The 22,231-nt window shown below is 31.6% G+C and overlaps 4 protein-coding genes across 5 annotated transcripts in view; 1 reads left to right on the top strand and 3 right to left on the bottom strand.

Annotated features, from left to right (window-relative positions):
• Nucleotides 1-1,621: 1,621 nt before the first annotated feature.
• On the bottom strand, nucleotides 1,622-5,371 carry LOC148232612 (very long chain fatty acid elongase 7-like). The gene is made up of 6 exons (XM_088191815.1): nucleotides 5,216-5,371; nucleotides 2,578-2,768; nucleotides 2,366-2,506; nucleotides 2,148-2,253; nucleotides 1,943-2,079; nucleotides 1,622-1,878 (listed from the first exon to the last, which is right to left on the bottom strand). The coding sequence occupies exons 1-6, from the start codon at nucleotides 5,274-5,276 to the stop codon at nucleotides 1,711-1,713; spliced, it is 804 nt and encodes a 267-aa protein (XP_088047941.1). The 5' UTR covers nucleotides 5,277-5,371; the 3' UTR covers nucleotides 1,622-1,710.
• Nucleotides 5,372-5,630: 259 nt separating this feature from the next.
• On the top strand, nucleotides 5,631-8,103 carry LOC148232611 (sn-1-specific diacylglycerol lipase ABHD11-like). The gene is made up of 3 exons (XM_088191814.1): nucleotides 5,631-6,210; nucleotides 6,275-6,639; nucleotides 7,200-8,103. Exons 1-3 carry the CDS (start codon nucleotides 5,773-5,775, stop codon nucleotides 7,336-7,338), a joined length of 942 nt encoding a protein of 313 aa, XP_088047940.1. The 5' UTR covers nucleotides 5,631-5,772; the 3' UTR covers nucleotides 7,339-8,103.
• Nucleotides 8,104-9,574: 1,471 nt separating this feature from the next.
• Nucleotides 9,575-15,097, bottom strand: LOC148232610 (phenoloxidase subunit 2-like). The gene is made up of 12 exons (XM_088191813.1): nucleotides 14,931-15,097; nucleotides 13,101-13,296; nucleotides 12,700-12,808; nucleotides 12,206-12,326; nucleotides 11,926-12,134; nucleotides 11,608-11,860; nucleotides 11,385-11,537; nucleotides 11,191-11,325; nucleotides 10,946-11,124; nucleotides 10,574-10,716; nucleotides 10,081-10,313; nucleotides 9,575-10,013 (listed from the first exon to the last, which is right to left on the bottom strand). The coding sequence occupies exons 1-12, from the start codon at nucleotides 15,039-15,041 to the stop codon at nucleotides 9,786-9,788; spliced, it is 2,070 nt and encodes a 689-aa protein (XP_088047939.1). The 5' UTR covers nucleotides 15,042-15,097; the 3' UTR covers nucleotides 9,575-9,785.
• A 2,426-nt stretch (nucleotides 15,098-17,523) lies between these two features.
• Nucleotides 17,524-22,231, bottom strand: part of LOC148232609 (uncharacterized) — a 54,892-nt gene continuing 50,184 nt past the window's right edge. For both annotated transcript variants that reach the window (XM_088193078.1, XM_088193077.1), the window contains exons 2-3: nucleotides 19,398-21,079; nucleotides 17,524-19,293 (exon numbers count right to left, since the gene is read on the bottom strand). In XM_088193078.1, coding sequence (XP_088049204.1) covers nucleotides 19,466-21,079 — 1,614 coding nt within the window. In that variant the 3' untranslated portion in view covers nucleotides 17,524-19,293; nucleotides 19,398-19,465. The remainder of the gene's footprint in view (nucleotides 19,294-19,397; nucleotides 21,080-22,231) is intronic.

The raw sequence follows: 22,231 nt of genomic DNA, 5'->3' as shown, positions 1-22,231 counted from the left end.
CCATCCGCTTGCAGGGACTTCAGCAGCCAGCTTTGAAGACGTTATCGACGATTTTAAAGGTACTCACGAATCAAGATTCGATCTTCCTGTGTACTTGTTTTTCATCCAGTTTTTTGTTTGATTTGTAATAACCTCATTCGTTGAACCGTTTCAAAACATTTTGGACAGCTTGTCGTAAATAATGACTAACAACTTGTAAAGAGCTACACACCATTTTAAAGGTGCCCTATTATTAAGGCAAGGCACCCAGGCTCCATATTATAAGTGGGATCGCAGTTTTAATTTAAAAAAAAAACATAGTTAACAAACTGAGCAAAAATAAATTTATATATAGAAAAAATTTAAAATATTTAATACTGCGGCAGTGATCGTGTCTTAAAAACAAATAATTGACAAAAATAATCATCACTTCTCAGAAGGGCTTGTTTTTGCACCCTCCTATTATTGGTCAAAATTTGGTTTAGATGTGCCTTAATTGATTCTCACTTATCTTAAAAGTCTTAACATAAAAACGACTACTGACTGGCCAACTTCCCCCCCCCCTTGTAAAAAACTTAAATGACTTCCTTAGTTTTATAAGAGGATAATAGCAGCTTAAGAGTAAACAATCTATAAGTTTATCTCAAAATATTTTAAGACCTCCAGCATTTTATTTATACTTAAAGACAATTTTTAATTCACTAATTATTTATAGAGAGAGGATAAAAGGTTAAGAAGTGGGATGGGGTAACTATATCTTTCTCAAGGTCTTAGAGTGTAGCTGAGCAAATTTTTGAGCAAAAATCTTTCACATTTTATTTAATGAAACCATCTGAAATTTTTACATAGCACTGGTATTTTAATCTACAAATTTTCCTTAAGAAAAATGGCAGTATAAATCAGACCATAAAAATTTATGTAATTTTATGTGTTATAAGTAATGTAATTCAGTTTTGACTATATAATATATAGTAGCAAAATGTGTTTTGAAAACTCATGTTAATCTCCAATGACGTCACTGTTCTATGTATAAAATAGTCAAGATAGTCCTATTTTAACATTTAATCTATTCTATTATAAAAAGTTAAGTAATACTTAAAACCCGAAAAAACAGTATGCAAAGATATACTTAAAATTCGAGACATGAACAGTTTGAACAAACATTTTCGTGCATTCTTTAACTAAACATTTAACTTAAAATATATATGACATCATAACTACAGCAAATACTGAACATATAACTGTATTAGATTCTTTAGATATAATTATAATATTAAAATGGACAATCCATGACTTCTCTATTATATTGTATTTATTAGTAAAATATCCTCAATTTTAATGTAGTATTTAGATGTTTAATTCATGGTAATTCTTGTTTTTATATTAAAATATATTTATTACACTATATTATGTATTAATTGCTATTATAATTATAAATTTATTACCTCTATATTTTATGGTCAGAATAACATGGAATATATACACCACAACGAATTGAACATGATAATAGTTAAGTATATATTATTATAAAATAACCCGGTAGCATATTAAGGCATGTTAATGCTTTAGTCATGTTTTCGTATGCATCGTTTATCATCTTGATACATTCTACTAATGAACTTTACAAATAAACCTTTCAGGATTGATTTGGTTTTGCAATTTATTTCAACTTCCTCGAATTATTCTGATTTTTTTATTTCATAAATAACAATAATGTATAATTATTTTAACTTATGTTACTTTCTTCTTTCTCAAATACGATTTGTAATAAAAATCAGAGAACATAATCAGCATGAACAAGTTTTGCGGTACGAATACCAATGACACCCATTTCGGATATCCACAATCGGGTCTAAAGAGCACGTGCCCAAAGTGTATAAACAACAGCAAGAATTGAATCTGGAATTAGAATACATTATAATATTTACAACGACGTATACTATGAAATATGTAGAACACTTACAATTTGCATCTGTGTTATATACTTTTTCCACCAAATACTTTTTTTATAATGATCACTAACGCATGATAGTAGATAATAAAAATACATCACAGCGTGAACTAAACTGTTTATAGTTCCCAACATTGTGCCATGAGCAGCTGTAATCAAACAGCAACTTACAATGTAATAAAAATATTTGTTTTATAATATATATAAGATTACCTACCTGGTATGTATTTCATTCCCATAAATCCAGCAAATACCATTCCAATGTGATGGTACACGTGCAAGAAAGTAACTTGATTGTATTTCTTTCTCAGTACAAAGAAAATCTGCAAGTTAAAAAATAACAACAATTCTTAACCTTTTCATTGTATTTAAAGTTAACGTGAACTCTAACATTTGTACGTTTCAAACTTAACACGTTAACGATAATATACTCACCGTGTCTAAAAGATCCATTATTTTCACAGAATAAAATAATAAGATGCAAACGCCTATTTCTCGTTCCGTTGGCGTATCTTCATATATTATCGGCTGGCATTTTATATCATAATATCCTGATAACCAAACTAAAAATAAACTCTAAAAAAAATTTTTTTTAAACAAATTATCTTATTCTTAATATTATAAATACATATATTCTTTCTTCATACCTTAAAGAACATGTATAATGATAAATATATTTGTATTACATTATATACTATCATAATCTTCTTTAATTGGAAAGGCTCTCGTTTTTCCATTAATTTTGGACCCCATTTATATACGAATTGATGGAATATAAATAGAAATAGTGCTACTATGATTGGGTTTAATATAATATAGTGATGTCTCGTTCTTGGATCTGAAATCAAATTAATAATATTACTTAATGTTACTCAGAAGATATGAATGAATGCATTCATGTGTGACTTTTAAAGTATATTACATCAGATTTTATGAAAAATACACATAGTCAGTAGCGTTGTATACATGTAAACTGTAAAAGCGCCGCTTCTTTTATTTTATTTCTTTAAATAATATATAAATAAAAAAATGTTATATTTTATTTACAGAAATCAATCCTTACTTCAAATTTAAATCATCAGCATCTGCTGTTGTATTTTTTTATGGTTGTAGTTAATATGCATGTTTTCCGAACTGGGGCACGGCTGGACCCCAAAGTTTAAATATAATATAATTGTATAATTATATAAATGCACATGCAAATATTTTTGCCTACTAATTTTCTGTCAAAAAGTATGTAAATTTAAGCTTTGGCGTCCGGCTGTATCCCTGTTTGTTAAACATGTATATTATTTACCTTCCAAGGCTCCTAAAATTTTGCATTGGAATACAAGATGCTGTATACTATTATTATAATTTTGTATTCCTATTATTATTATAATTTTATATTATCTCTCAGGAGCGTTGGAATATGATTCGCTGAGTTCTCCCAAAAAGTTATATGTCGCTAAGCATTTCCTTAACTACTGAAGGATTCTGTTCTCGAGGAAATCTATTTTCAAGTTCCAGAATGTCATCGAGAATCACGATCACGTCCTCTTCTAATGCCCGTTAGAGCCAAGACGTCCACACTAGATGACTCGCCTATGACTGACGCTATCCAGCTCCTTTAAAGGCTCTGATCTCTTTAGTAAGTCAGTTTGTCCGGTTCGTATAATTTAATTTTTACATTTTATGATTTTTTCCTTTTTTTATGTATTGTTTTTAATATTTTGTTTGTGTATTGTAATAATACAATGTATTGTTTTTAACATCGTGACGCATTGGGGTAACCTGGTAGGGCAAGATGGTCTTAATTTATTTTTTTAAATATACAGAATATATATATATATATATATATATATATATATATATATATATATATATATATATATATATATATATATATATATATATATTTATATATATATATATATATATATTATATATATATATATATATATATATATATATATATATATATATATATATATATATATATATATATATATATAGAGGAATAACTAAGGAGGAGGATGAGCGTCATGGTCAGGATGGAATAGATTGGCGCTCGCCATTATTAAAAATATACACTAAAAATTTGAATATACCAATAAATATTTTTTAAATGACCGTGGCTCACACCTTTAATATATGGACTATTTCAAAAAAATTGTTTTAGCTCTTCATACCAATCGCCGTAAAGATCCTTGTGTAAGGAGCGCCCTTAAGCACGTTAACCTGTCCGCGGTGGTTCAAAATAAGGGATGCGATCACGACTTCATTAAAACTGATCTCCTAATAGGGCAACTTTAAAAAGTGCTTCATTCAATAGACACTATAGCAAAGATGCAACGAATTTTATTTCAGTGTTCTTAGCAAAAAGCACTAGTTTAGAAATTGTATTTGAATTCTATTCAACAACAAGAAGTATTTCACTTCGCTGGAAGTCCAGACAATTAAAGCATATTCAAAAACGCTACAAACTAGTGCATCGTACAGAACGCGAATCGACAATAAATTGTGAAAGTGACACGCACTCCGCATAACTAAGTCGAGCATCTTTGACGCTTCATTGCAAACAGCATAAAAAATCTCCATCTCTCAAGTAATATTTTTGCTTAAAATACTTTCGCATAAAATATAAAACTATCTTGATTTATTTTAAATTTAATTATTATTTTATTAAACTCTAAAATACTGCAGAGCGAATGCATCATGTAGTTGACTCGGTATGCTTAATTTAATTTCAGTACATAAAACAATTTGCAATAAATAATATCAGGATTTTATATAGCGGCCATGTTTCAGCATTTAACAAAATATATATGTAAATTAAGAAACGCATTTTATTTTTGCACTGTGTTTGCATTTTGCTAATAAAACTTGACAATTAATGAACCATTTCCACGTGCGTTTTTGTTATGAATTGCAAAATATAATTAGCATATTTATTAGTAATTGCTGACTATTACTAGTTACAAAAGCTTCATCAGTATTTTAATATAGTAGTTAAATATAAATTAAGACATCTATTTTGATTTCTCATTTATTTATGTAAATTGTTTTGTAACTAATAAAAATTGCTTTTGTCATTTCAATAGTTTGCATAGAGTTTTAATATAAATGTAGGGGAGAGGGGGTTCAATTTAGCAACACTTTTTTAGCAGTTTCCTTTTATCACAAACTATACCCTGCCACTGATAAATATATATATTCAATATACATACATAAAAATTAAACACATATTAAATAAAATGAATGAAGCAAAAGTTAGTAATATTAATATAGTTGATAAACACATACCACTTATATCATGATCTATATAATTGTAAGTGTCTATTATTCTCTTGAAAACCAGCGCCATTTTTTAAAATAAATTTATCTAATATACATTTATGTGTTTCTTTTGAAGAATACAACAATGCGAGACACTAAACATCGCGGAGTTTAGTGATGAAATGGTCGTAAAATGGAAATTGTAATAACGTATTCAGTGGGTTTTTATAATATATTTTTATTTAAATAAATTAGCATACGTTATTTGATTCTTTAATTTACACACAAAGGATTATATATTTGAACCTAAATACACTCGATCGTGAATGTGCGATAATATAAAAGAACACTCAAATGTCCACGTGTTCGCTATTAGTGACTGTGTTATAAAAATATGTACGGTAATAAAATAATAATATTTAAAAATATTTTTTGATTAAATGATTAAATTACAGGACATGGTCGAAAAATATGGTCTTAGGTTTAAAAATTATCAGCTGGCTGTCAATGTCTATTTTGAAAATGACATTCGCTCTTCGATAACAGGGTTACTAGAACTGTATTAGTAATACATAATATATAAAATGCTGAAACTGCATAACGTCAACCAAGTCGTAAGTAATACGCTGAAGAGCGTCTCAGTTAATCACGGCTGCTCGAATAGATCATATTCGCGATCTCAACGACCTAAACCGATAAGAACCGTTGACCTCGCTTATGTCTCTTACGAAACGGCCTTGTCCGACATTGAAAATTTGTCTCCTCTGATCATACTGCATGGCCTCTTCGGCTCTAAAAACAACTGGACCAGTATGAGCAAAGCCATTCACAAAAACACCGGAAGAAAAGTGATCACCGTGGATGCGAGAAATCACGGAGACAGTCCACATTGCCCGGAGCATACTTACAGACACATGGTTGAAGATATAGTTAAATTGATGAGCAAATTAAACATACCGAAAGCGTCCTTTCTGGGTCACAGTATGGGAGGCAGAACTGTCATGCTTTTAGCACTCACGCAGGTATTAAATATTCTTATTGACCCAAATGGCACGTTACTTATGTACATTTGTTTTTAATTTACAGCCCGAATTAGTATCCAGTGTGATAATAGGCGATATATCGCCGATTAGAACTAGTCCTAATATATACACTATGACTGAAATATTCAGAGCGATGAATTCCGTCTCTATACCTGACGGCTTACCGATGTCTCAAGGCAGAAAGATCGCCGATACTCAATTAACTAAATCGGTTCCGAACGCAAGCGTGAGAAACTTCATCATAACCAATTTGGTGCAATCGGAGAATAAGTTCGTGTGGCGTATTAATGTGCCAGTTTTGAGAGAAAACTTCGATCGGAGTATTGCTTCTTTTCCGCAAGAGTTTGAAAACATGCAATATGCAGGCAATGCGCTCTTCATAGCTGGCGGTGATTCAGATTACGTCAGGTATAATTATTATATTTTTTATTTATTTATTTAGCTAATATAGCTAATTGTTTATATACTGAACAAATATAATACAAACAATAATGCAGTGGAAATGGCGCCAACACGATTTTATTGCTTTTGACGTAAATTTTTGACTTCTGAGAAATGTTAATTGTTTTTTTTTAATATACTTTGACCAATACTCTCATATCAGAATAAAGCTCGTAGTAATATCAATAAGGATAGCTATCATATTTTTGAAACAGTGTAATATTGAAGTGCAGACTAACTATGGAGCGATATGCGAGAGTTTGTATTCTTAAACCATAATTAGTTTTAGGTTAAGTTGGGTTTGGTTAATTCGGGTAGATTAGGTTTGGGTTTGGGTTATGTTCAGTTGCGTGATTTCGGTCTTTATTTGTAGTTATAATTTTTTTTATTTAATAATTTATTTTGAATATTATATAACTATTTTAAAAATATATAAGCATTTAAAAATAACTGAGGCATTTGAGAAAAATTAAAACATTAGATCTGCTTTTCATTTTCTACTAAGTGATTTCTTTTTTTATTTTTAGTCGCGAAGAACTACCGAGGATTAGAAAACTATTTCCGAATGCCGAATTGACGTTCATCGAAGGAGCGGGACATTGGGTTCACAGTGAAAAACCAGAAATATTCCTCAAATTAACCTGCGATTTCTTAATAAATCATTAGTTGATAATATAGTTCATTATATTGCTCCTGTAGATCAATTTCTGATTCGATCCCAACGTCTTGTTAATTTTATTAACACGCGATATTAGAAAAATAATCAAAAGTATTTATTATTAAAAATAAAATGCACAGGTGCCAAATATTAATTAATTGATTTATGTAAATATTGATATTTATTTTACTTTCGCTTTGTGATGTGCAATATGTATATTTATAAAAATTGTCCCACGGTGGTCTAAATGTTTCACATTGAAAATAATTTATATTATAGTTTTAACGTAGGCTTGTAAACTTTTATATAAAATTTAATCATAAATTGGGTCTAAATCGTGTATTGTATTGTTAGCGTAATTTATGTAAATTATAGCGGTTTATTTCCTCATATACTTAAAAAAATGCTCAATTGTGATAACATGTATGTACATATGTACTACATTCTGAAAATTCAGTAATCGGTTCTTGTAGAAAGTAAATAAAAATAGATTTTGATTAAGCAAAACAAATTTATTTTATGATACTGAAGTACTTTATTACAAAAAAGACATTTGGATATTGACCTTTTTTATATATCTATCATCTTCATTTGCAAGAATTGTTATGTTTATGTAAAATATGTATTTTTATTTAAAACTAAATATATCCTTTCATCAATCGATCGATTTGATAATAGTTTCTCTAAAGCTTTTTCTGCAGGGATCGATTCAAATATAGTACAAATGTTTATTTTTAGTCATTTGTAATGTGCAATAAATAGATTATCTTAAAGATATTTTTATATTAATTTAACCTTAACTTGCGTACTTTGGCTACAATAATTTGCAGTGTTTATTCTCTTCTCAAAAATTATACAAAACTACAGTTAACATCTTATGCATTTTTTAATTGAAAGTTAGTAAATTTTTTAACAAATAGTAGAAAATTCTTTACAACAATATCTATAAGAAACAAACTCAGAATTGTGTAATGATTGATTGCTATATTTTGTCATAAATTTGTATATAGTTCTAGCTTTCTGTTCCCAGTCGTATCATTCAACATTTTAGGTTATGATTTGTATTGAATTATTTTCATCTGCCAGCATAATTCAAGTGTTATGAATGCTTCTCTCGTGCTATTGCGACATAAAATTCAAATTGAGAATTGAAATAATATAAAAATAAACACATTCATGCCTTTTAATTGACATCAAGATCGATAAATTGCTACCTGCTTTCCAGCGCCTATTTCTGGCCGCAAACTCACACCCTTTGCGCCTCAAATTGACCAAAATTGGGTTTGAATACACTTTAACAAATACTCTCATATCAGAAGTCCGTATTAATATCGGTAATGATTGCTATCATATTTTTAAAACAGTGTAATATCAAAGTGCAGACTAACTATTAAGCAATATGCGAGATGCGACGTCTGTCTGTACTTCTTCTTCCGTTTATTTCCCCCTGAGAGTTGAGTTGGCTTAGTTTCTATTCTAAAACTATAATTCATTTTAGAACTTCCATTAGGTCCAGTTGGATTTGTGTAGGCTAGGTTTTGGTTTAAAAAGCAAGTGTACTTTTCGCAACTATCAAATTGAGTTTCATAGACATTTTAAAGCAGTATTAGCGCCCATCAGATAAATTATATTTTCGCTAGTAGTAATATATGTATATTTACTAGTGAAAATGTATTTGACTTCACGAGTGAAAATATAACTTCACCGAGAAAATACACATTCACTGTTAAATTCATACATCGCATGTAAATAAATAATGTTGAAATCATATAATTTTACTAGCGTATGGCAGATTAATTATATTTGGTAAAAATATATATCCACTAGTGAAAATGTATTCCGATATGATTTCACTGAAGTGACATTTTCGGAATAGATTCGGTTTTTTTAGATTTTTTTTGAGGGATAATTTCGGAGAATTTCTATTTGAGAATCAGGGATGACGTTTCAGCTTTTTCAGAAGGTAAAAGTTGCATTTTTAATACTTACTTTGATTTCATTAAAATTCATAGTATGTCATTAAATGACATGCATTTTTCTGGCCAAATTCAAGAAGGGGCAAACCCTGGCTTGTATGGTGATTTAAGACCCTATCTTGAAATGTATTTAGTACATTTGTATTCCAAATAGTCAGCCGATGTTGAAAGGTAAACACCGAGAAGAGCGCAATCAAGAGCAGATCAAGAGAGTACAATTCTTAAAATACATTAAATTAATACACTGGGTAATTGATTAAAAAAAATGTTAGGTATAAATAAATAAAATATATTTCCATTATAAACTTTATATATTACTAATATATTATACATTAAACTATCTAGTCTACTTATAAACAAATCATATATCTAAAGCCAGTTGATTTATTACTAAATTATTAAAAAATAAATGGAAATACATATTCATTCACCGATAATCAGAGCCATTTTCATTGTGATAAACTGTTTATTTATTCTGTTCATGTGCTTGGATTCCTTGGATTTGGCTCGGTTCTATTCGTATGGCGAATAGTGATATCCTGCACCCTCATATTAGGCTGTAGGAAATCTGAAATATTGCCCAACAACGGATTTGGAGCTCTGTCGAACGGATACCCCATGGATCTGCGATCAGGGTACAGTTTATCCTTGATTCCGCAGAAACTGGAAGCTTCGGTGCATGGATCACTGTCCGTGTTTTGATTGACCTATAATGAGAGAAATATTAAGTAGATACGAATGGTTTTTAAGTAGAAATATATTATCTTTACTCACCCTATCCAGATCGTAGTTTGAAACCATAACAAAGAGATGATACGGTGTTCCCGCTTCAGTTCCTTTGGGAACGAGCATGTGTTGTGGCCATCCACAGCCACAGAAGTTGAACATGGCTTGTTGATTGGCAGATCCATCGCTGCGCTTGCTTAAGTCTCGGAAAGTCCTCTCGAACGGAATCGTAATAGAAGATTGGTTGGAATTTCTTGTGATGGTGTTTCTTCCCCTTTGGACTGAGGAAATTATATCAATATTAATTGGCAATGACTGTTTAAAAGCGACAATATATTGAACATAAAGTAATATGTATCATAATCAATCATAGAAATATTTTTTTAATATGTTGCCAAAGCATAAGATTAAGAAATAAATTTATCGTTGATATATAAACGATACGCATCTGAAATTAGTATATAAAAAAGGTGCATATTTAAACAATATGTCACACTTAATAAACGTAAAGAATAAATCGAAATATGACGTTAAAACTTACGTTGTGTAACAAATCTGTCCATCTCGATAAACATGAGTCGCTGTTCACTCAATTGTAATGGCAAACCACGTTCGTCGTTCTTCGGAGCCATGAAGATCCGCACAGTTGTGAATTTAGCGTTACCGGTGTTGTTCACAGTGACACTATAAATAAAATATAGATTTAAAGATCTGCTCCAAATTCTAATTGTTATAGAAAGCACCCAGATTCGTGTATAATGCATGAAGTAGGTCGCGAGTTAAATAAAGGTTATAAACTTGGCTAATGATCTATTATTCTTTAAGAATGACACTGGCATTCCTAATCTCTATATATATAGTAGATACATAAGCTTGATTACATGATAAAATGTATTATTAAATTAATATTTACTTGTATTGGAATGGTCTGTGGTTCAAGTGGTTGAATCTTATGAGCACTGGTCCGCGTTCAGAAAAGTCCAAGCCTCTGGACATATCGACGTCGCTATCCATCCAGAAGGTTGATAAAGTGTTATTGCCTCCTGCTCCAGTAATTTGGACCGCTTGAACCGTCACATTAGGATTGATGAGCTGAAATGTATAAACATTGTATTGGTTCAAATATAAAACGAATTGAATTTGTATTTTGATTTATACCTCAGCTCTCGTATAAGGAGGGCATAATGCCGATGATTTGAATCTTTGGAAAATGTAATCGATCATAGCGTGCCATCTGTAGAAGAACGGATCCCTCAAAGCTGTTCCAGAGTCTGCCATTACACCGAACGGTTCCTATTGATTAGTTTGCATTAATTAAAGGATCTTTCAAATGTTTATTTTATAGGACTTACCAAATATTTGTGTTCTGGATCATGCACATAAGCCATGAATAGATGGCCAGCATTGTGGAAGTTTCCATAGTAAGATTGGTTAGGACTTAGCTCGCTCGCTTCGACCATGTTACCGAGTGCGTCGATAGTCAACGGCTGTGTTGTACCATCAGGCTATAAATGAGATTGATTAGTATTGTTGCTGATGGCACATGAAATCTAGGTTTGATGAATTGATTCTTACCAGCAACACTCTTCCAGTGCTAATAGCTTCTTCTAGTCTACCCTTCCATTGTTCAACGTCAGAAATGTTCATCGATATCGCGTCAATAGATCGGTTCAAATCACTCCAAGCCATTCCAGATCGTCTAGAAGGCCAAGAGCGACCAGAAGTCAAACTGTCTAGCTTTGGAAAATATCCTTCGATAATTTCAGCACGGAAGTTATTGAAACGCATTGCTCTCTGCATAGAATTACATAAACGTTCGCAGTTATACCTAATAATAAATTTGAACAACAATATTATAATACTGCTTTAATATAATATATAAATAATATTAACCTCGCAAGAACTTGTTGATGCATATAGTAGAAGAGTTCACCGCGTCTGTCCTTATTTACAATGGCACGACTAGCCGACATGAATGGATACACCAAATGCCAATGCCAATGATGAAGATTGACTCCGACATCTTCACGGAAGTATGCGATACGATGCTCAATTTCAAGATTAGACGCTGTGAAGTCTCTTGGGATTATAATCGGAGCTGGCTAAAAGTTTGTACAAATTTTTAATGATATAGAGCTATCTTAAAATATAGTCATTAATAAAAATGTCATACCACTGAAGCTCTAGTTGAAGTAAAACTAACTTCCCTAGCTTCTGATGCAAATCTCGAATCTATAAACTTAGACGGGAAAGTCTCCATGTAATTCGGAATGTCAATGTCACGCGTATCTTCCCTGTAATAATAATAATAATAATCTTCATCTTACTGGAATACTTGCAGTTGGGAAATTATATATATAATATATACAATTTTTTTTTAAATATGTTAGAAAATTATATATGTATAATTATTTAATTACATAATAATATACTGTCTGTTTTACTATTATACAACTTTTTATTTTTTCATGAGTAATAAATATAAAAACATTCAGTTAATTTATATAGTTACATACTTTACATTGATTTTTTATGCTGCTATTATAAATACAGTAATCTATAATCTTTACTTCTATTCCAAGGACACTCAAATGAAAATAAAATAAAATATTTTTTTTCTTTTATATGATGATTTAAATACAACAAAGTGAAAGAAAATCAAATTACCTGTGAAGCATAGCGACGGACAAGGCATAATTGAAAGCTTGAGGATTTACTCTATCCCTAACATAAGCAACAACGGCTAGAAGATCATCGAGTCGATTCTGCGGTACCTCTGAATAACAGATTAATATTAACCCTTTGTTTGCGACAATGTTTTTAAAAATTCTTCTTTTTCTCATATTCATCGGTTCTTTCTATACATTATTATCGTATAATTAAATTCATTCAAAAACTGTTTCATGCCACTGTCATACTAACGCGTGACAAGTTCACAAATAAATTAACTTTTTCAAGCATCATTTATTTTATATAATGACGAACAACGATATATCGTTGTTTAGCATCCAAAGGGTTTAGTATAACTTTATTACATTGTATATGTATTATACACAAAAATCACTTACTTAAAAATATGTCAATCAAAGAGGAAGCAACCTGTTGATGTTTGGGAATAAATAGAGAAAAGTCAGCTTGACGAGGCAACTGTAAAGCCACGGTTAAGTTAGGATGTGGAATATTGGACTTTAAAGAAATTGTGTCCGACGCTTCTTCGCCAAACCGATTGCTCAAAGTGTTGATTCGGTTTTCATATTGTGGCGCCTGTAAAGTAATATAAATTAGTTACAATATACATGAATACATTGAAACATATATTAAACTATAGATAGTAATAAAAAAAAACAAAGTTCATCTCTCTGTTATTTATCATTAAATCATTAAAATTCAGTTATATAACAATTACGATATAATTTTTAAAATTTCTAAGTCAGTGACTTAGATTCGGAGCCCACCATTCAGTGGCGGCCAGTAAGAATTTGTTGTGGTGGGGCTGCAGCAATATGAGTTGAAATATTGAAATACATATCCATAATAAAAGTAAAATATGAACTATATAAGATATAATATTAGACAAAAATAATTTAACAAGTTACATACAAAAAAATATTTAAAACAGACCTAATGAAAGTTCTAAAACTATAATTAGTTTTAGGACCTTCCCCTCCCCCTCACCAAATGGCATCCCTGCTTAGGTCCACGTCAAAAGCAATAAAATCGAGCCGCTTTATAGAAAACTTAAGGGTTAGTTAGAAATACAATTTAAGGTATGAGAAAATGAGTACGGCCAGGGGAATACAGTACGAACTTGTGATTTTGCATAATAATATTCCATGAACAATCCGCAAAAATAAATATTATATGTATGTTTTGATTAAATGTATTTAGCTATGTCAGCTATATTAATTAATAAAACAAATTAAAAATCGAATCGAATGAACCATATTTAAACTGAATTTAGCCCAACAAGAGAGTGCAAAAAACAATTATCCCTTCTCAGAAGTCAAAAAGCCACGTCAAAAGCAATAAAATCGTGCCGTCGCCGCCGCAGTGGGAATGCTAGTTACCGAGCGATTAAAATAAAATCAATCGAGCCAAAGCATAGTGATACCCATTGACTACAAGCTTTAATAATAGTACATAATTAATAAAATAGATCTCACTGATTTACACTGTGTCTCACTGTTTACTTAATAGTTGTTGATTGTATATACCTCATTGTAACGCATTCGAGTAACTATCAAAAAGTTTAAACACATTAATGATCTAGTAACAAGCTTTTCAATAACACATATTTTTCATCCTTTTGCTTTAATTACTTCACAAACAAGCAATACTTGCGCTAATGATATATTTCTTGATTCAAAAAATAATGTCAATTGTAGCATGTTTATTTTACCAATTGATAAGATAATTACTAAATAATAAACTATTAGTTATCCAGCTTCTAATTTGTACCACCAAAACTATAATGTAACGTGGATAGTTGTGAAAGCTTTAAACATATGTGATTGAGACAAATGGCATCAATCGTTAAGGGCGAGAATGTGTATATTCTCTAATCTCACTGTCATTTATTGAAGTACTAAACAATTCGCCATGCTTTCATCATGACAATAAATAAATTATAGAGGCAGTCGATCCATGTGAAAATTAATGCTTCTCTCGTGCTAAATTTTATGTCTTTATGTCGCGAGCGGAACACCCAAAATTGTCTATTTGTGTTTGTGGATATAAAATAACTGTGAGAAAAACTACCCACAATAGAACAAACTAATTGATTAAAAAGTCGGCTACAGGAACAATATCTAATACTTCTATCCCTAGATAGCATAGATACGAATGTTGGCAAATTCTGTGGTGCCCATAAATATATTAATTAATATTTATTTACTCACAAGATATTCTTTCGTCGCTTGAAAAACGACGTTGTCTTCACCCTTTGGCATGAAGATCGGCTCACTAGGCCGATCGAACATAAGCCGAAGGTTTTTTTTAGTAGCCGACATAATGATGTTAAAGACCAATCCAATGATTCAAACTATGTGCGGATATTCAATGACACTGTTTTGATTTTACAGATCTTTATAAAAAAATATTTGGACGATATAGACCACATATGGAGTGCAAAAACCTCAAATAATCAATCAACATTATTTTTTGGAATTGTGGCATTGATAATGTAAAAAATAAGCGATAACAGATTTTGGATAAAAATATTTACCTCTTTCGCGTAGGAACAAAATAAATATCAAAGGGTTGTTATGGTTAGATTTTGGTTAAAGTTGTTAAAGATTTTTTGTATTTTTATATAAGTTAATAATGTGTTATCGAGGTATTTTTACGTAATAAGACTAGAAAAAGAAATAATTTTAGAATAGCTAGTTAAAAGAAAATTATTAAAGCTAAGGGAATGTTGTATGGAGGTATAGGTTTATATAATACTATCTATAGATCATCATAGTACAACAAAAGTAAAAACGTTGTGGGTTTTCTGAGTGTAATAAAGAAGTTAGATCCAAATTTTAAGTATATAATTTTGTATTTATATGTTTAAAATATTAAAATCAAATGATACTAGCTCCTCGTAGCTGACATTAAATAGATCAATGTCCAATGTCAGTGTATTAAGGAGCTGTCCTGACTCTAACAGGCATCAGAAGAGGACGTGATCATTACTCTCAAAGACGTTCCGGAAACTAAAACTGAAATTCTTCCAGAATAGTTGGATTATTAATAGCACCTTTGAGATTCCCTCCCCTTCCCCTATCCAACTCTCATCTCCATAATGGATAGTGATGCCGGAGACCATCAGTAGTTAAATCGCGACGGTCAACCCGACTGCGGTCGTCACTCGGACGATCAAAGAAGGAGGCCTAGTCTAACGCCTGTCCGCGCAACGTGCAGGCGCGAAAGCTAGGCTGGGTAATAACCGGTCGCCCATGGGCCGAAACTCCCGAGCCTAATGCGACCATGGAAGTAGGGCGTTGGCCTATTAAAAAAAAGCACCTTTGAGAAGTTTGAAAAAATGCTTTAACGATATACAACTTTTTGCGAGAACTCAGAGAATCGTATCCCAATGCTTTGAGATACCTTTATATCTTGATATACTGGTATCTCAAAACCTTTTATGAACTTTTTCGAATAAATTTGAGTATTTGGTTACTAGAGAATTATAAATTATAGATCATGATTTAATCCTTTGACTGCTATGGTGTTTTTAAATATTCTATCTACACATAATCGTAACAAACAATTTTTTACATGCGCGCAAATTTAAATATATTTCTTACCTTTTCTTTTTTGTGTAGCTGTATTATATTTATTTCCAGTATATCAATATCCATATTGAATTGAAACGAATGATTAACTGCAGATTATCTTGTGTGTGTGCTCTCCTGTGTGTCTGTAGCAAATAGAAAACTCAAAAATGCTATATTATCCTGGAAATGTTGGAATTTTAACTGTAATTCATGTATTTAGTGGAAGGTAGACTTCTAAATTCTGGAAAACAATCAAAGTTACTATTCTTATTCTTAAGCTTATTAACGCTATTAATGTGAGCTTCTGTATAAGACAATTTATAGAACTCGTCGTTTAAAAAAGAAGATTAGACATGTATACAATTTACAATTGTATACTTAAATAATAAAGCTTATGTGATATGTTGCTTAAAAAACAAAAGTTTAAAAGAACCTAGAAATGACTTATCGCTGAATCGCTGAAGAAATATGATCTATCTTAAAAAACTTGTGTCTTAAAACGTTGCCTCAAAATATTTCTCTGGATTGAATTTTTAATTATGAATGTTGTATCCATTATATCTTCAATATTAAGATGTATTATTAATATTATGTTCGATGATTAATGCAGTGGTATATATACAGGATGCTAGAAAAAAATCATAAAACTTTTATGACATCCTTGGTTATATTTTCAGAATACTTTTTAATAGCTTATTATTGGAAATGTCTTTGAAAGCCATTCAAATGAATATATTATGTATATACATTTCCCGTATACTGAGAGAGGTTGTTGAAAACTTAACTTTATCTAACCTAACCTAACTTAAATAGTCAAACAATTTAATCGGTAAAGCATTTACAAATCAAAAATCTTATAAATACACAACGTGTAAGAGAACTTCTCAGCTCAAATTTAAACTGTCTCCTGACTTATGGCATATAAAATCAACACGCGACTGAGTACCATAAAATGACCTTTTGAGCTTAACGTCTATTGATTCATCGAACATTTATACGTACAAATACAATTTTGCTTTCATTTATGAGTTGTAACATGTTATTTTAAAATGTATACATTGTTCAATATTTAGTCAATTTAGTATGTATATTTAGTCATATAACAAGTAAGTGATATGTGTGAAAGTTTATATGTTTAGTGTTTTTTTTCTTAGCTCTTATGCTGTTTCTATCGTTAAAGTGTTAAAATGTTATGAAAATAATAACCTTAAGTAAAAAAACAACGTTATTTGTAATATTTTTTTATTATTTTTTATACACTTAAAAACAACATCCCTTTAAAAATCATCCCTAAACATTCCGATTCACGCTTAAATACCATCCAAAAATAAAACAATCAACCCAGAATGGAATGCACATAGATTGGCGTAGTTTTAAACATTCAATGACTAATTAACTAAGAGGAAACAAACATTGTATAGGAATAAAATACATATTTGGCACAGACAGTCAAAACGTACAAGAAATAATGTACTAAAAATCCAAAGGCGTACAAATAATACAATAATTTTAACTGACTTTAATAAGCAATAATTTTTTAATCATGTCTTCTGTCTTGTAATAAAATAAGCCGAGAATAAATATACATGTATTTACAAGATAAAAACGCTAACTAAACATAAATAAGCATGTTATACAATTACATATATTAATATTGTATATATGCGCATATTACATAAATATTTACAAATTGAACGACACTAAGTTCTACATTAAAATGACTGGATATTAATTCTATAACATTTGAATCTGTTATCGTCCACCTTTGGATATGAAAATATTAAAAAAAAATATTCAGTAAATCCATATTCATTATATACACATTAAATATATAAAAGGCACTTAAGTTTCAGTAATAATATAGCAGTAGTCGGTAATTTTTCTAAGATCTTTTAAAAATCAACTGAAGCTAAAGAAAAACTGCCGACTACTATAATATGACTGTATTGACCTTTGTAATGCAATATCAAAGAGGCATTGAATTGTAAAGTTTACAATAACAACATAGTCGTGTTAGATATGCATACTTCATTTATATTATTTGTAATATTTTTGTGATTAAAAATATTTATTATATACAATATACGTAAACAATTTACTATATTTCTTGGAAGAATTAAAAAAATCTTCTCAAAAAATAAAAGCTCACACTCTTTATTAAATATAACTATTAAGTTATATAAAGCAATACCTATTTAGTATAAATATATACAGTTAAACCTTGATTGATTGTTGATAACTTTTAGTATGCCTCGAAGTAGATAGATTTATCAGATCAGATTTTTTATGCATATATCGAGTCTCACATTTAAAACTTTCTGTAGTAATGATTATCTATTCTACTAATTTGCTTTTTTATAAAAATAATATAATTATTCGTTAGTTTTAATAATACTGATCAGCAAGTTTAATTTAAGAATCACTGGACGGATTTTTAATTTATAATCTACAATATTACTTGAAAAGCTGTCATTATATCTTATGCATTTAAGGCATTTACTTATGTGATCGTTGAATTGTATTTAAAAATAACACTTTAATATATTGTTCTAGATTAATTCATTACTAACTAGTTTCCGTTAAAACAACAAATCAAGGTTCTACTGTTATCAAACTTCTAAGAATTCGTTACATCATACATAAATATACATGTGCACCATAAATTCAACATTGAACAGCAAAAATGTTTTTAATTTAATTATAAAAACATGGTAAACTCAGTTCCAAAACATTTTTACCGGAGTCTTCGCAAATAACACACGCGTCTATAAATGACTAGGTTTTTTAACAATTGCTTTCATTATTCATAATAATAGTTCACGTTAAAACACTCTGTTTCAATCACTATATAAATACTGCAACGTTGATTCATTAAACATGTTTTCACAAAACACATTATAAGGAATAAATAATTTACAACACTTATGTTTATAATTGTTTAAAAGTCACTCGATTAAATTATTTTTATCAAAATCACAAAAATTGCAATGACGAAAACCTAAAATCATAAAAAAAACAGGTAAGTAGAGATTTAATAAAGGAGAGTCACGAAGTATGACACTCTCCCAGGTATATTTATTACTGTGTTGATTTATATCTCACCTAACGTGGCACAGCAGTTGAGCGACAATCTTAATAATCAGTCTTGTATCAAATACATCAGTGCAACATCAAGAATCGACGGGGCCAAAGAATCCTAGTACTCTCAACGTGTCCGTCACCCTCGAAATCAAAGCGTCTTTATACCGCCAAACCGTAGTGTCCATCACCGACTCGTGCCGGAACTGTTCGCAGCTTTTCTTTAGAGTCTTGACGCAATCGGCTCTATAATGCTGCAACTGAGCGTCCGAAGTGTTGATGGGAAACGAAGAACACGGCCCTAGACAAGCCAACGGAAAGTGATTGTGTAAAGTCAACACTCTTTGCGGATCGTGGAAGCATTTCACGTATTGCAAAGGTTTTGTGAAATTTTTGGCGCGATGCACGTGTTGCAGCATATGCATATATCTCGGAATATCTTGGAACCAGCCGTGTGCGTGTTGCAAATCGTCCAAAAAGTAAACATTCCTGACGTTATACGACGCTCTAGGATTCGTATGCGCAGAACGAGCTGTAGGAACGATCCTATCCATTAGTGTTATCCAATCGGGATCGTTCACGGGCATTATCACTTCGTCTATATCTAACAACGCTATGTAATTGTAAGAATATAAGTTTTTATATAAGCAATCGTTGTACGGTATCAATTCGTTTTGTCTTTTATTATTAGTCTTTTTTGTTAAATACATGTGTTGGAAGGCGGGCGCATTAGGTTGACCACCCGGTAAAGTCAGAGGTGTCACGTTGACTTTACCGCGTTGCTCGTAATGTTGCAACACTTTAGTTATATTCGGATGCACTTGCAATTGGTAGAAGAAGATCTTATCAGCGCCCAATAGACCCAGCAGTTCTATCCACTCAACTAGACGCACCGATAAGTCTTCGTGTAGGAAATCTAAGCCTTTGACGCACACTGCAAACTTTTTCTTCTCGGCCGGTCTTTCATATATGACTCGCAAATTATTCGTAGCTTTATCGCACGGTCGTTCCACGACCGAAACAGATGCCGGCGCTATTTTTCTGTACAGAGGCGGCATCTGACACGCTATCAGATAAGGCTGGAATATCCCTTGTTTGTAATTACCCCATTTTTTATACCAAATATATTTGTATTCATAAGTCTTGACTATGACCGGCTCGTTTTGGTTCTCGAACCAAATTTGACAGTGAGTGACAATCGTGGGCTCTATCCGGTTGATCATCGCTAGAATGCGCACCGTCGGACCCAACTGCGAATTCGGACGCACATCGTAATAGGCTCCGTAGAAGTGGAAAGTGCCGTTGCTGGAACGCAGCGTTTGCCAATAGACATTGTCGAACTCCAGGTCGTATATTGTAGGAAACGCTGCGCAGGTTTTGTTCTTGTAGAACTTGGCCGGTTGCTTGTTTTTGTGCTTCTCCCAATAGGCTATGGGAAGACTCGGTAGTCTGTTAGCCGCCTCCATAGCTAGGAATTCCTCGGAAGGCATCGGCCTTCGGTCGACTCTCGGTTGCTGCATGGTCAAGGGTTGCGCCGTGGCAGCCGGAGAAGGAAGCGAAGGCGCTTGGAGAAGACCTCGACCTCCGCCGGCTCGTCCTCCAGCTCCGCCCAGAGGTCCGGCCTGAAGCTGGAAGAGCGCCAAGGCGAACAGCGCCCATCCTCCCAGCAGAGCCACCCACTTCCAAAGAATACCTCTTCTCAGTGTCTGAAACGAAAAAAAATGGGTCAAACGTTTTGTCTTACATTTGCAAAAATGTATAACATTCTTTCAGTGTTTTTTAACAGTAATCGTTTCAATGATGCTATTTAGTATCGGAATATTTTTTGTTTCGGTATTTACAACCCTAAATCAACAATGGCAGTGGAGATAAAATAATCTCAGATAAGCTACATTATGCTTTATAACTTTCAACTCGGCCATAATGCGACAATAGGAGTTAAAAACATTTGTAATATAATGGGCAAAAATGACATTAAATTTAGACAGTGTCAAATGTGGTTCCGAAAATTTTGACATTGAATATCTATGTAAGGGATGGTTGATAGTGAGGATTTAGGGCTGTCAGAAAAACAGGTCCGAGATTAACGATACAGAAGCTAACACTAAAGCTCAACGTGTTGCCTACATAAATTCACAAATAATCTGAGGAAAAGCTTGCGCAGTGAATTTCAACATGCCAATAATTAATGATTCTAGAACAGAAAGACTTACTTTAGAGTCGAATTGTTACTGAAGATGAGAAGTGGATTCATTGCGAAATAAAAGGCAGTGGTTAGATGACAACAGGGACATTATTTGAGGAGTTTGAGACTTTTTGTACATTTCGGGCGACATCTCGACTATAACTCGGTAATTTTGAGTTTTAGGTTCTCCAACGGCGATAAATCGCATGATATTGGCGGCCAGTTACACCCCCCCCCCCTTTAAATTTGGTCAGAATAATGCATGCCATTTAATTTAATACTATGAGTAGGAATATGAAAAAAGCTTAAAATAAACTGAAATGTCATGAACATATTTTTAAAATAAAATGATTAATAACTAAGAGACCTGGGTTCAAATTTCATACAAGCCTTAGTGTTTTTAAGGGACGTCATTGCTTCCCACTGTGACGGCGGAAATTTGGTTTATATGTTCCTCGTTTAATTTTTAATATTATTATAAAAGTTGTAGTATGAACGCTAGATTACCGAGCGTTTCCAATGCGATGACGACTGAATACTATGAATCTGAATAGAACTAGCTGGAACACTTAGAACACGCGTCATTATTGACAGCTGTCTGATTTACAGTGCTGCCAACATATAAAACTCGAATTGGATCACCTTGCCAACACTACACGATTATATTATTTGC

This window comes from Plectrocnemia conspersa, unplaced genomic scaffold (assembly GCF_051122295.1).
Source record: "Plectrocnemia conspersa isolate PC_06_02 unplaced genomic scaffold, ASM5112229v1 ptg000009l, whole genome shotgun sequence".
NCBI lineage: Eukaryota > Metazoa > Arthropoda > Insecta > Trichoptera > Polycentropodidae > Plectrocnemia > Plectrocnemia conspersa.
Note: the sequence above shows the minus strand (reverse complement) of the source record. Positions and strands in the feature narration are given on the sequence as shown.

What these genes read in the sequence shown, in the direction of transcription:
- LOC148232612 (XM_088191815.1), bottom strand. Translation starts at nt 5,276, where the DNA reads ATGGCGCTGGTTTTCAAGAGAATAATAGACACTTACAATTATATAGAT. An exon ending in CATTATACATGTTCTTTAAG is followed by an intron (nt 2,507 to 2,577) that starts GTATGAAGAAAG and finishes AATTTTTTTTAG; the next exon opens with AGTTTATTTTTAGTTTGGTT. An exon ending in TAATGGATCTTTTAGACACG is followed by an intron (nt 2,254 to 2,365) that starts GTGAGTATATTA and finishes TTTAACTTGCAG; the next exon opens with ATTTTCTTTGTACTGAGAAA.
- LOC148232611 (XM_088191814.1), top strand. Translation starts at nt 5,773, where the DNA reads ATGCTGAAACTGCATAACGTCAACCAAGTCGTAAGTAATACGCTGAAG. An exon ending in TGCTTTTAGCACTCACGCAG is followed by an intron (nt 6,211 to 6,274) that starts GTATTAAATATT and finishes TTTAATTTACAG; the next exon opens with CCCGAATTAGTATCCAGTGT. An exon ending in GGTGATTCAGATTACGTCAG is followed by an intron (nt 6,640 to 7,199) that starts GTATAATTATTA and finishes TTTTATTTTTAG; the next exon opens with TCGCGAAGAACTACCGAGGA.
- LOC148232610 (XM_088191813.1), bottom strand. Translation starts at nt 15,041, where the DNA reads ATGTCGGCTACTAAAAAAAACCTTCGGCTTATGTTCGATCGGCCTAGT. An exon ending in CATCAACAAGTTCTTGCGAG is followed by an intron (nt 11,861 to 11,925) that starts GTTAATATTATT and finishes ATTTATTATTAG; the next exon opens with GTATAACTGCGAACGTTTAT. An exon ending in CTCCTTATACGAGAGCTGAG is followed by an intron (nt 11,125 to 11,190) that starts GTATAAATCAAA and finishes TATACATTTCAG; the next exon opens with CTCATCAATCCTAATGTGAC.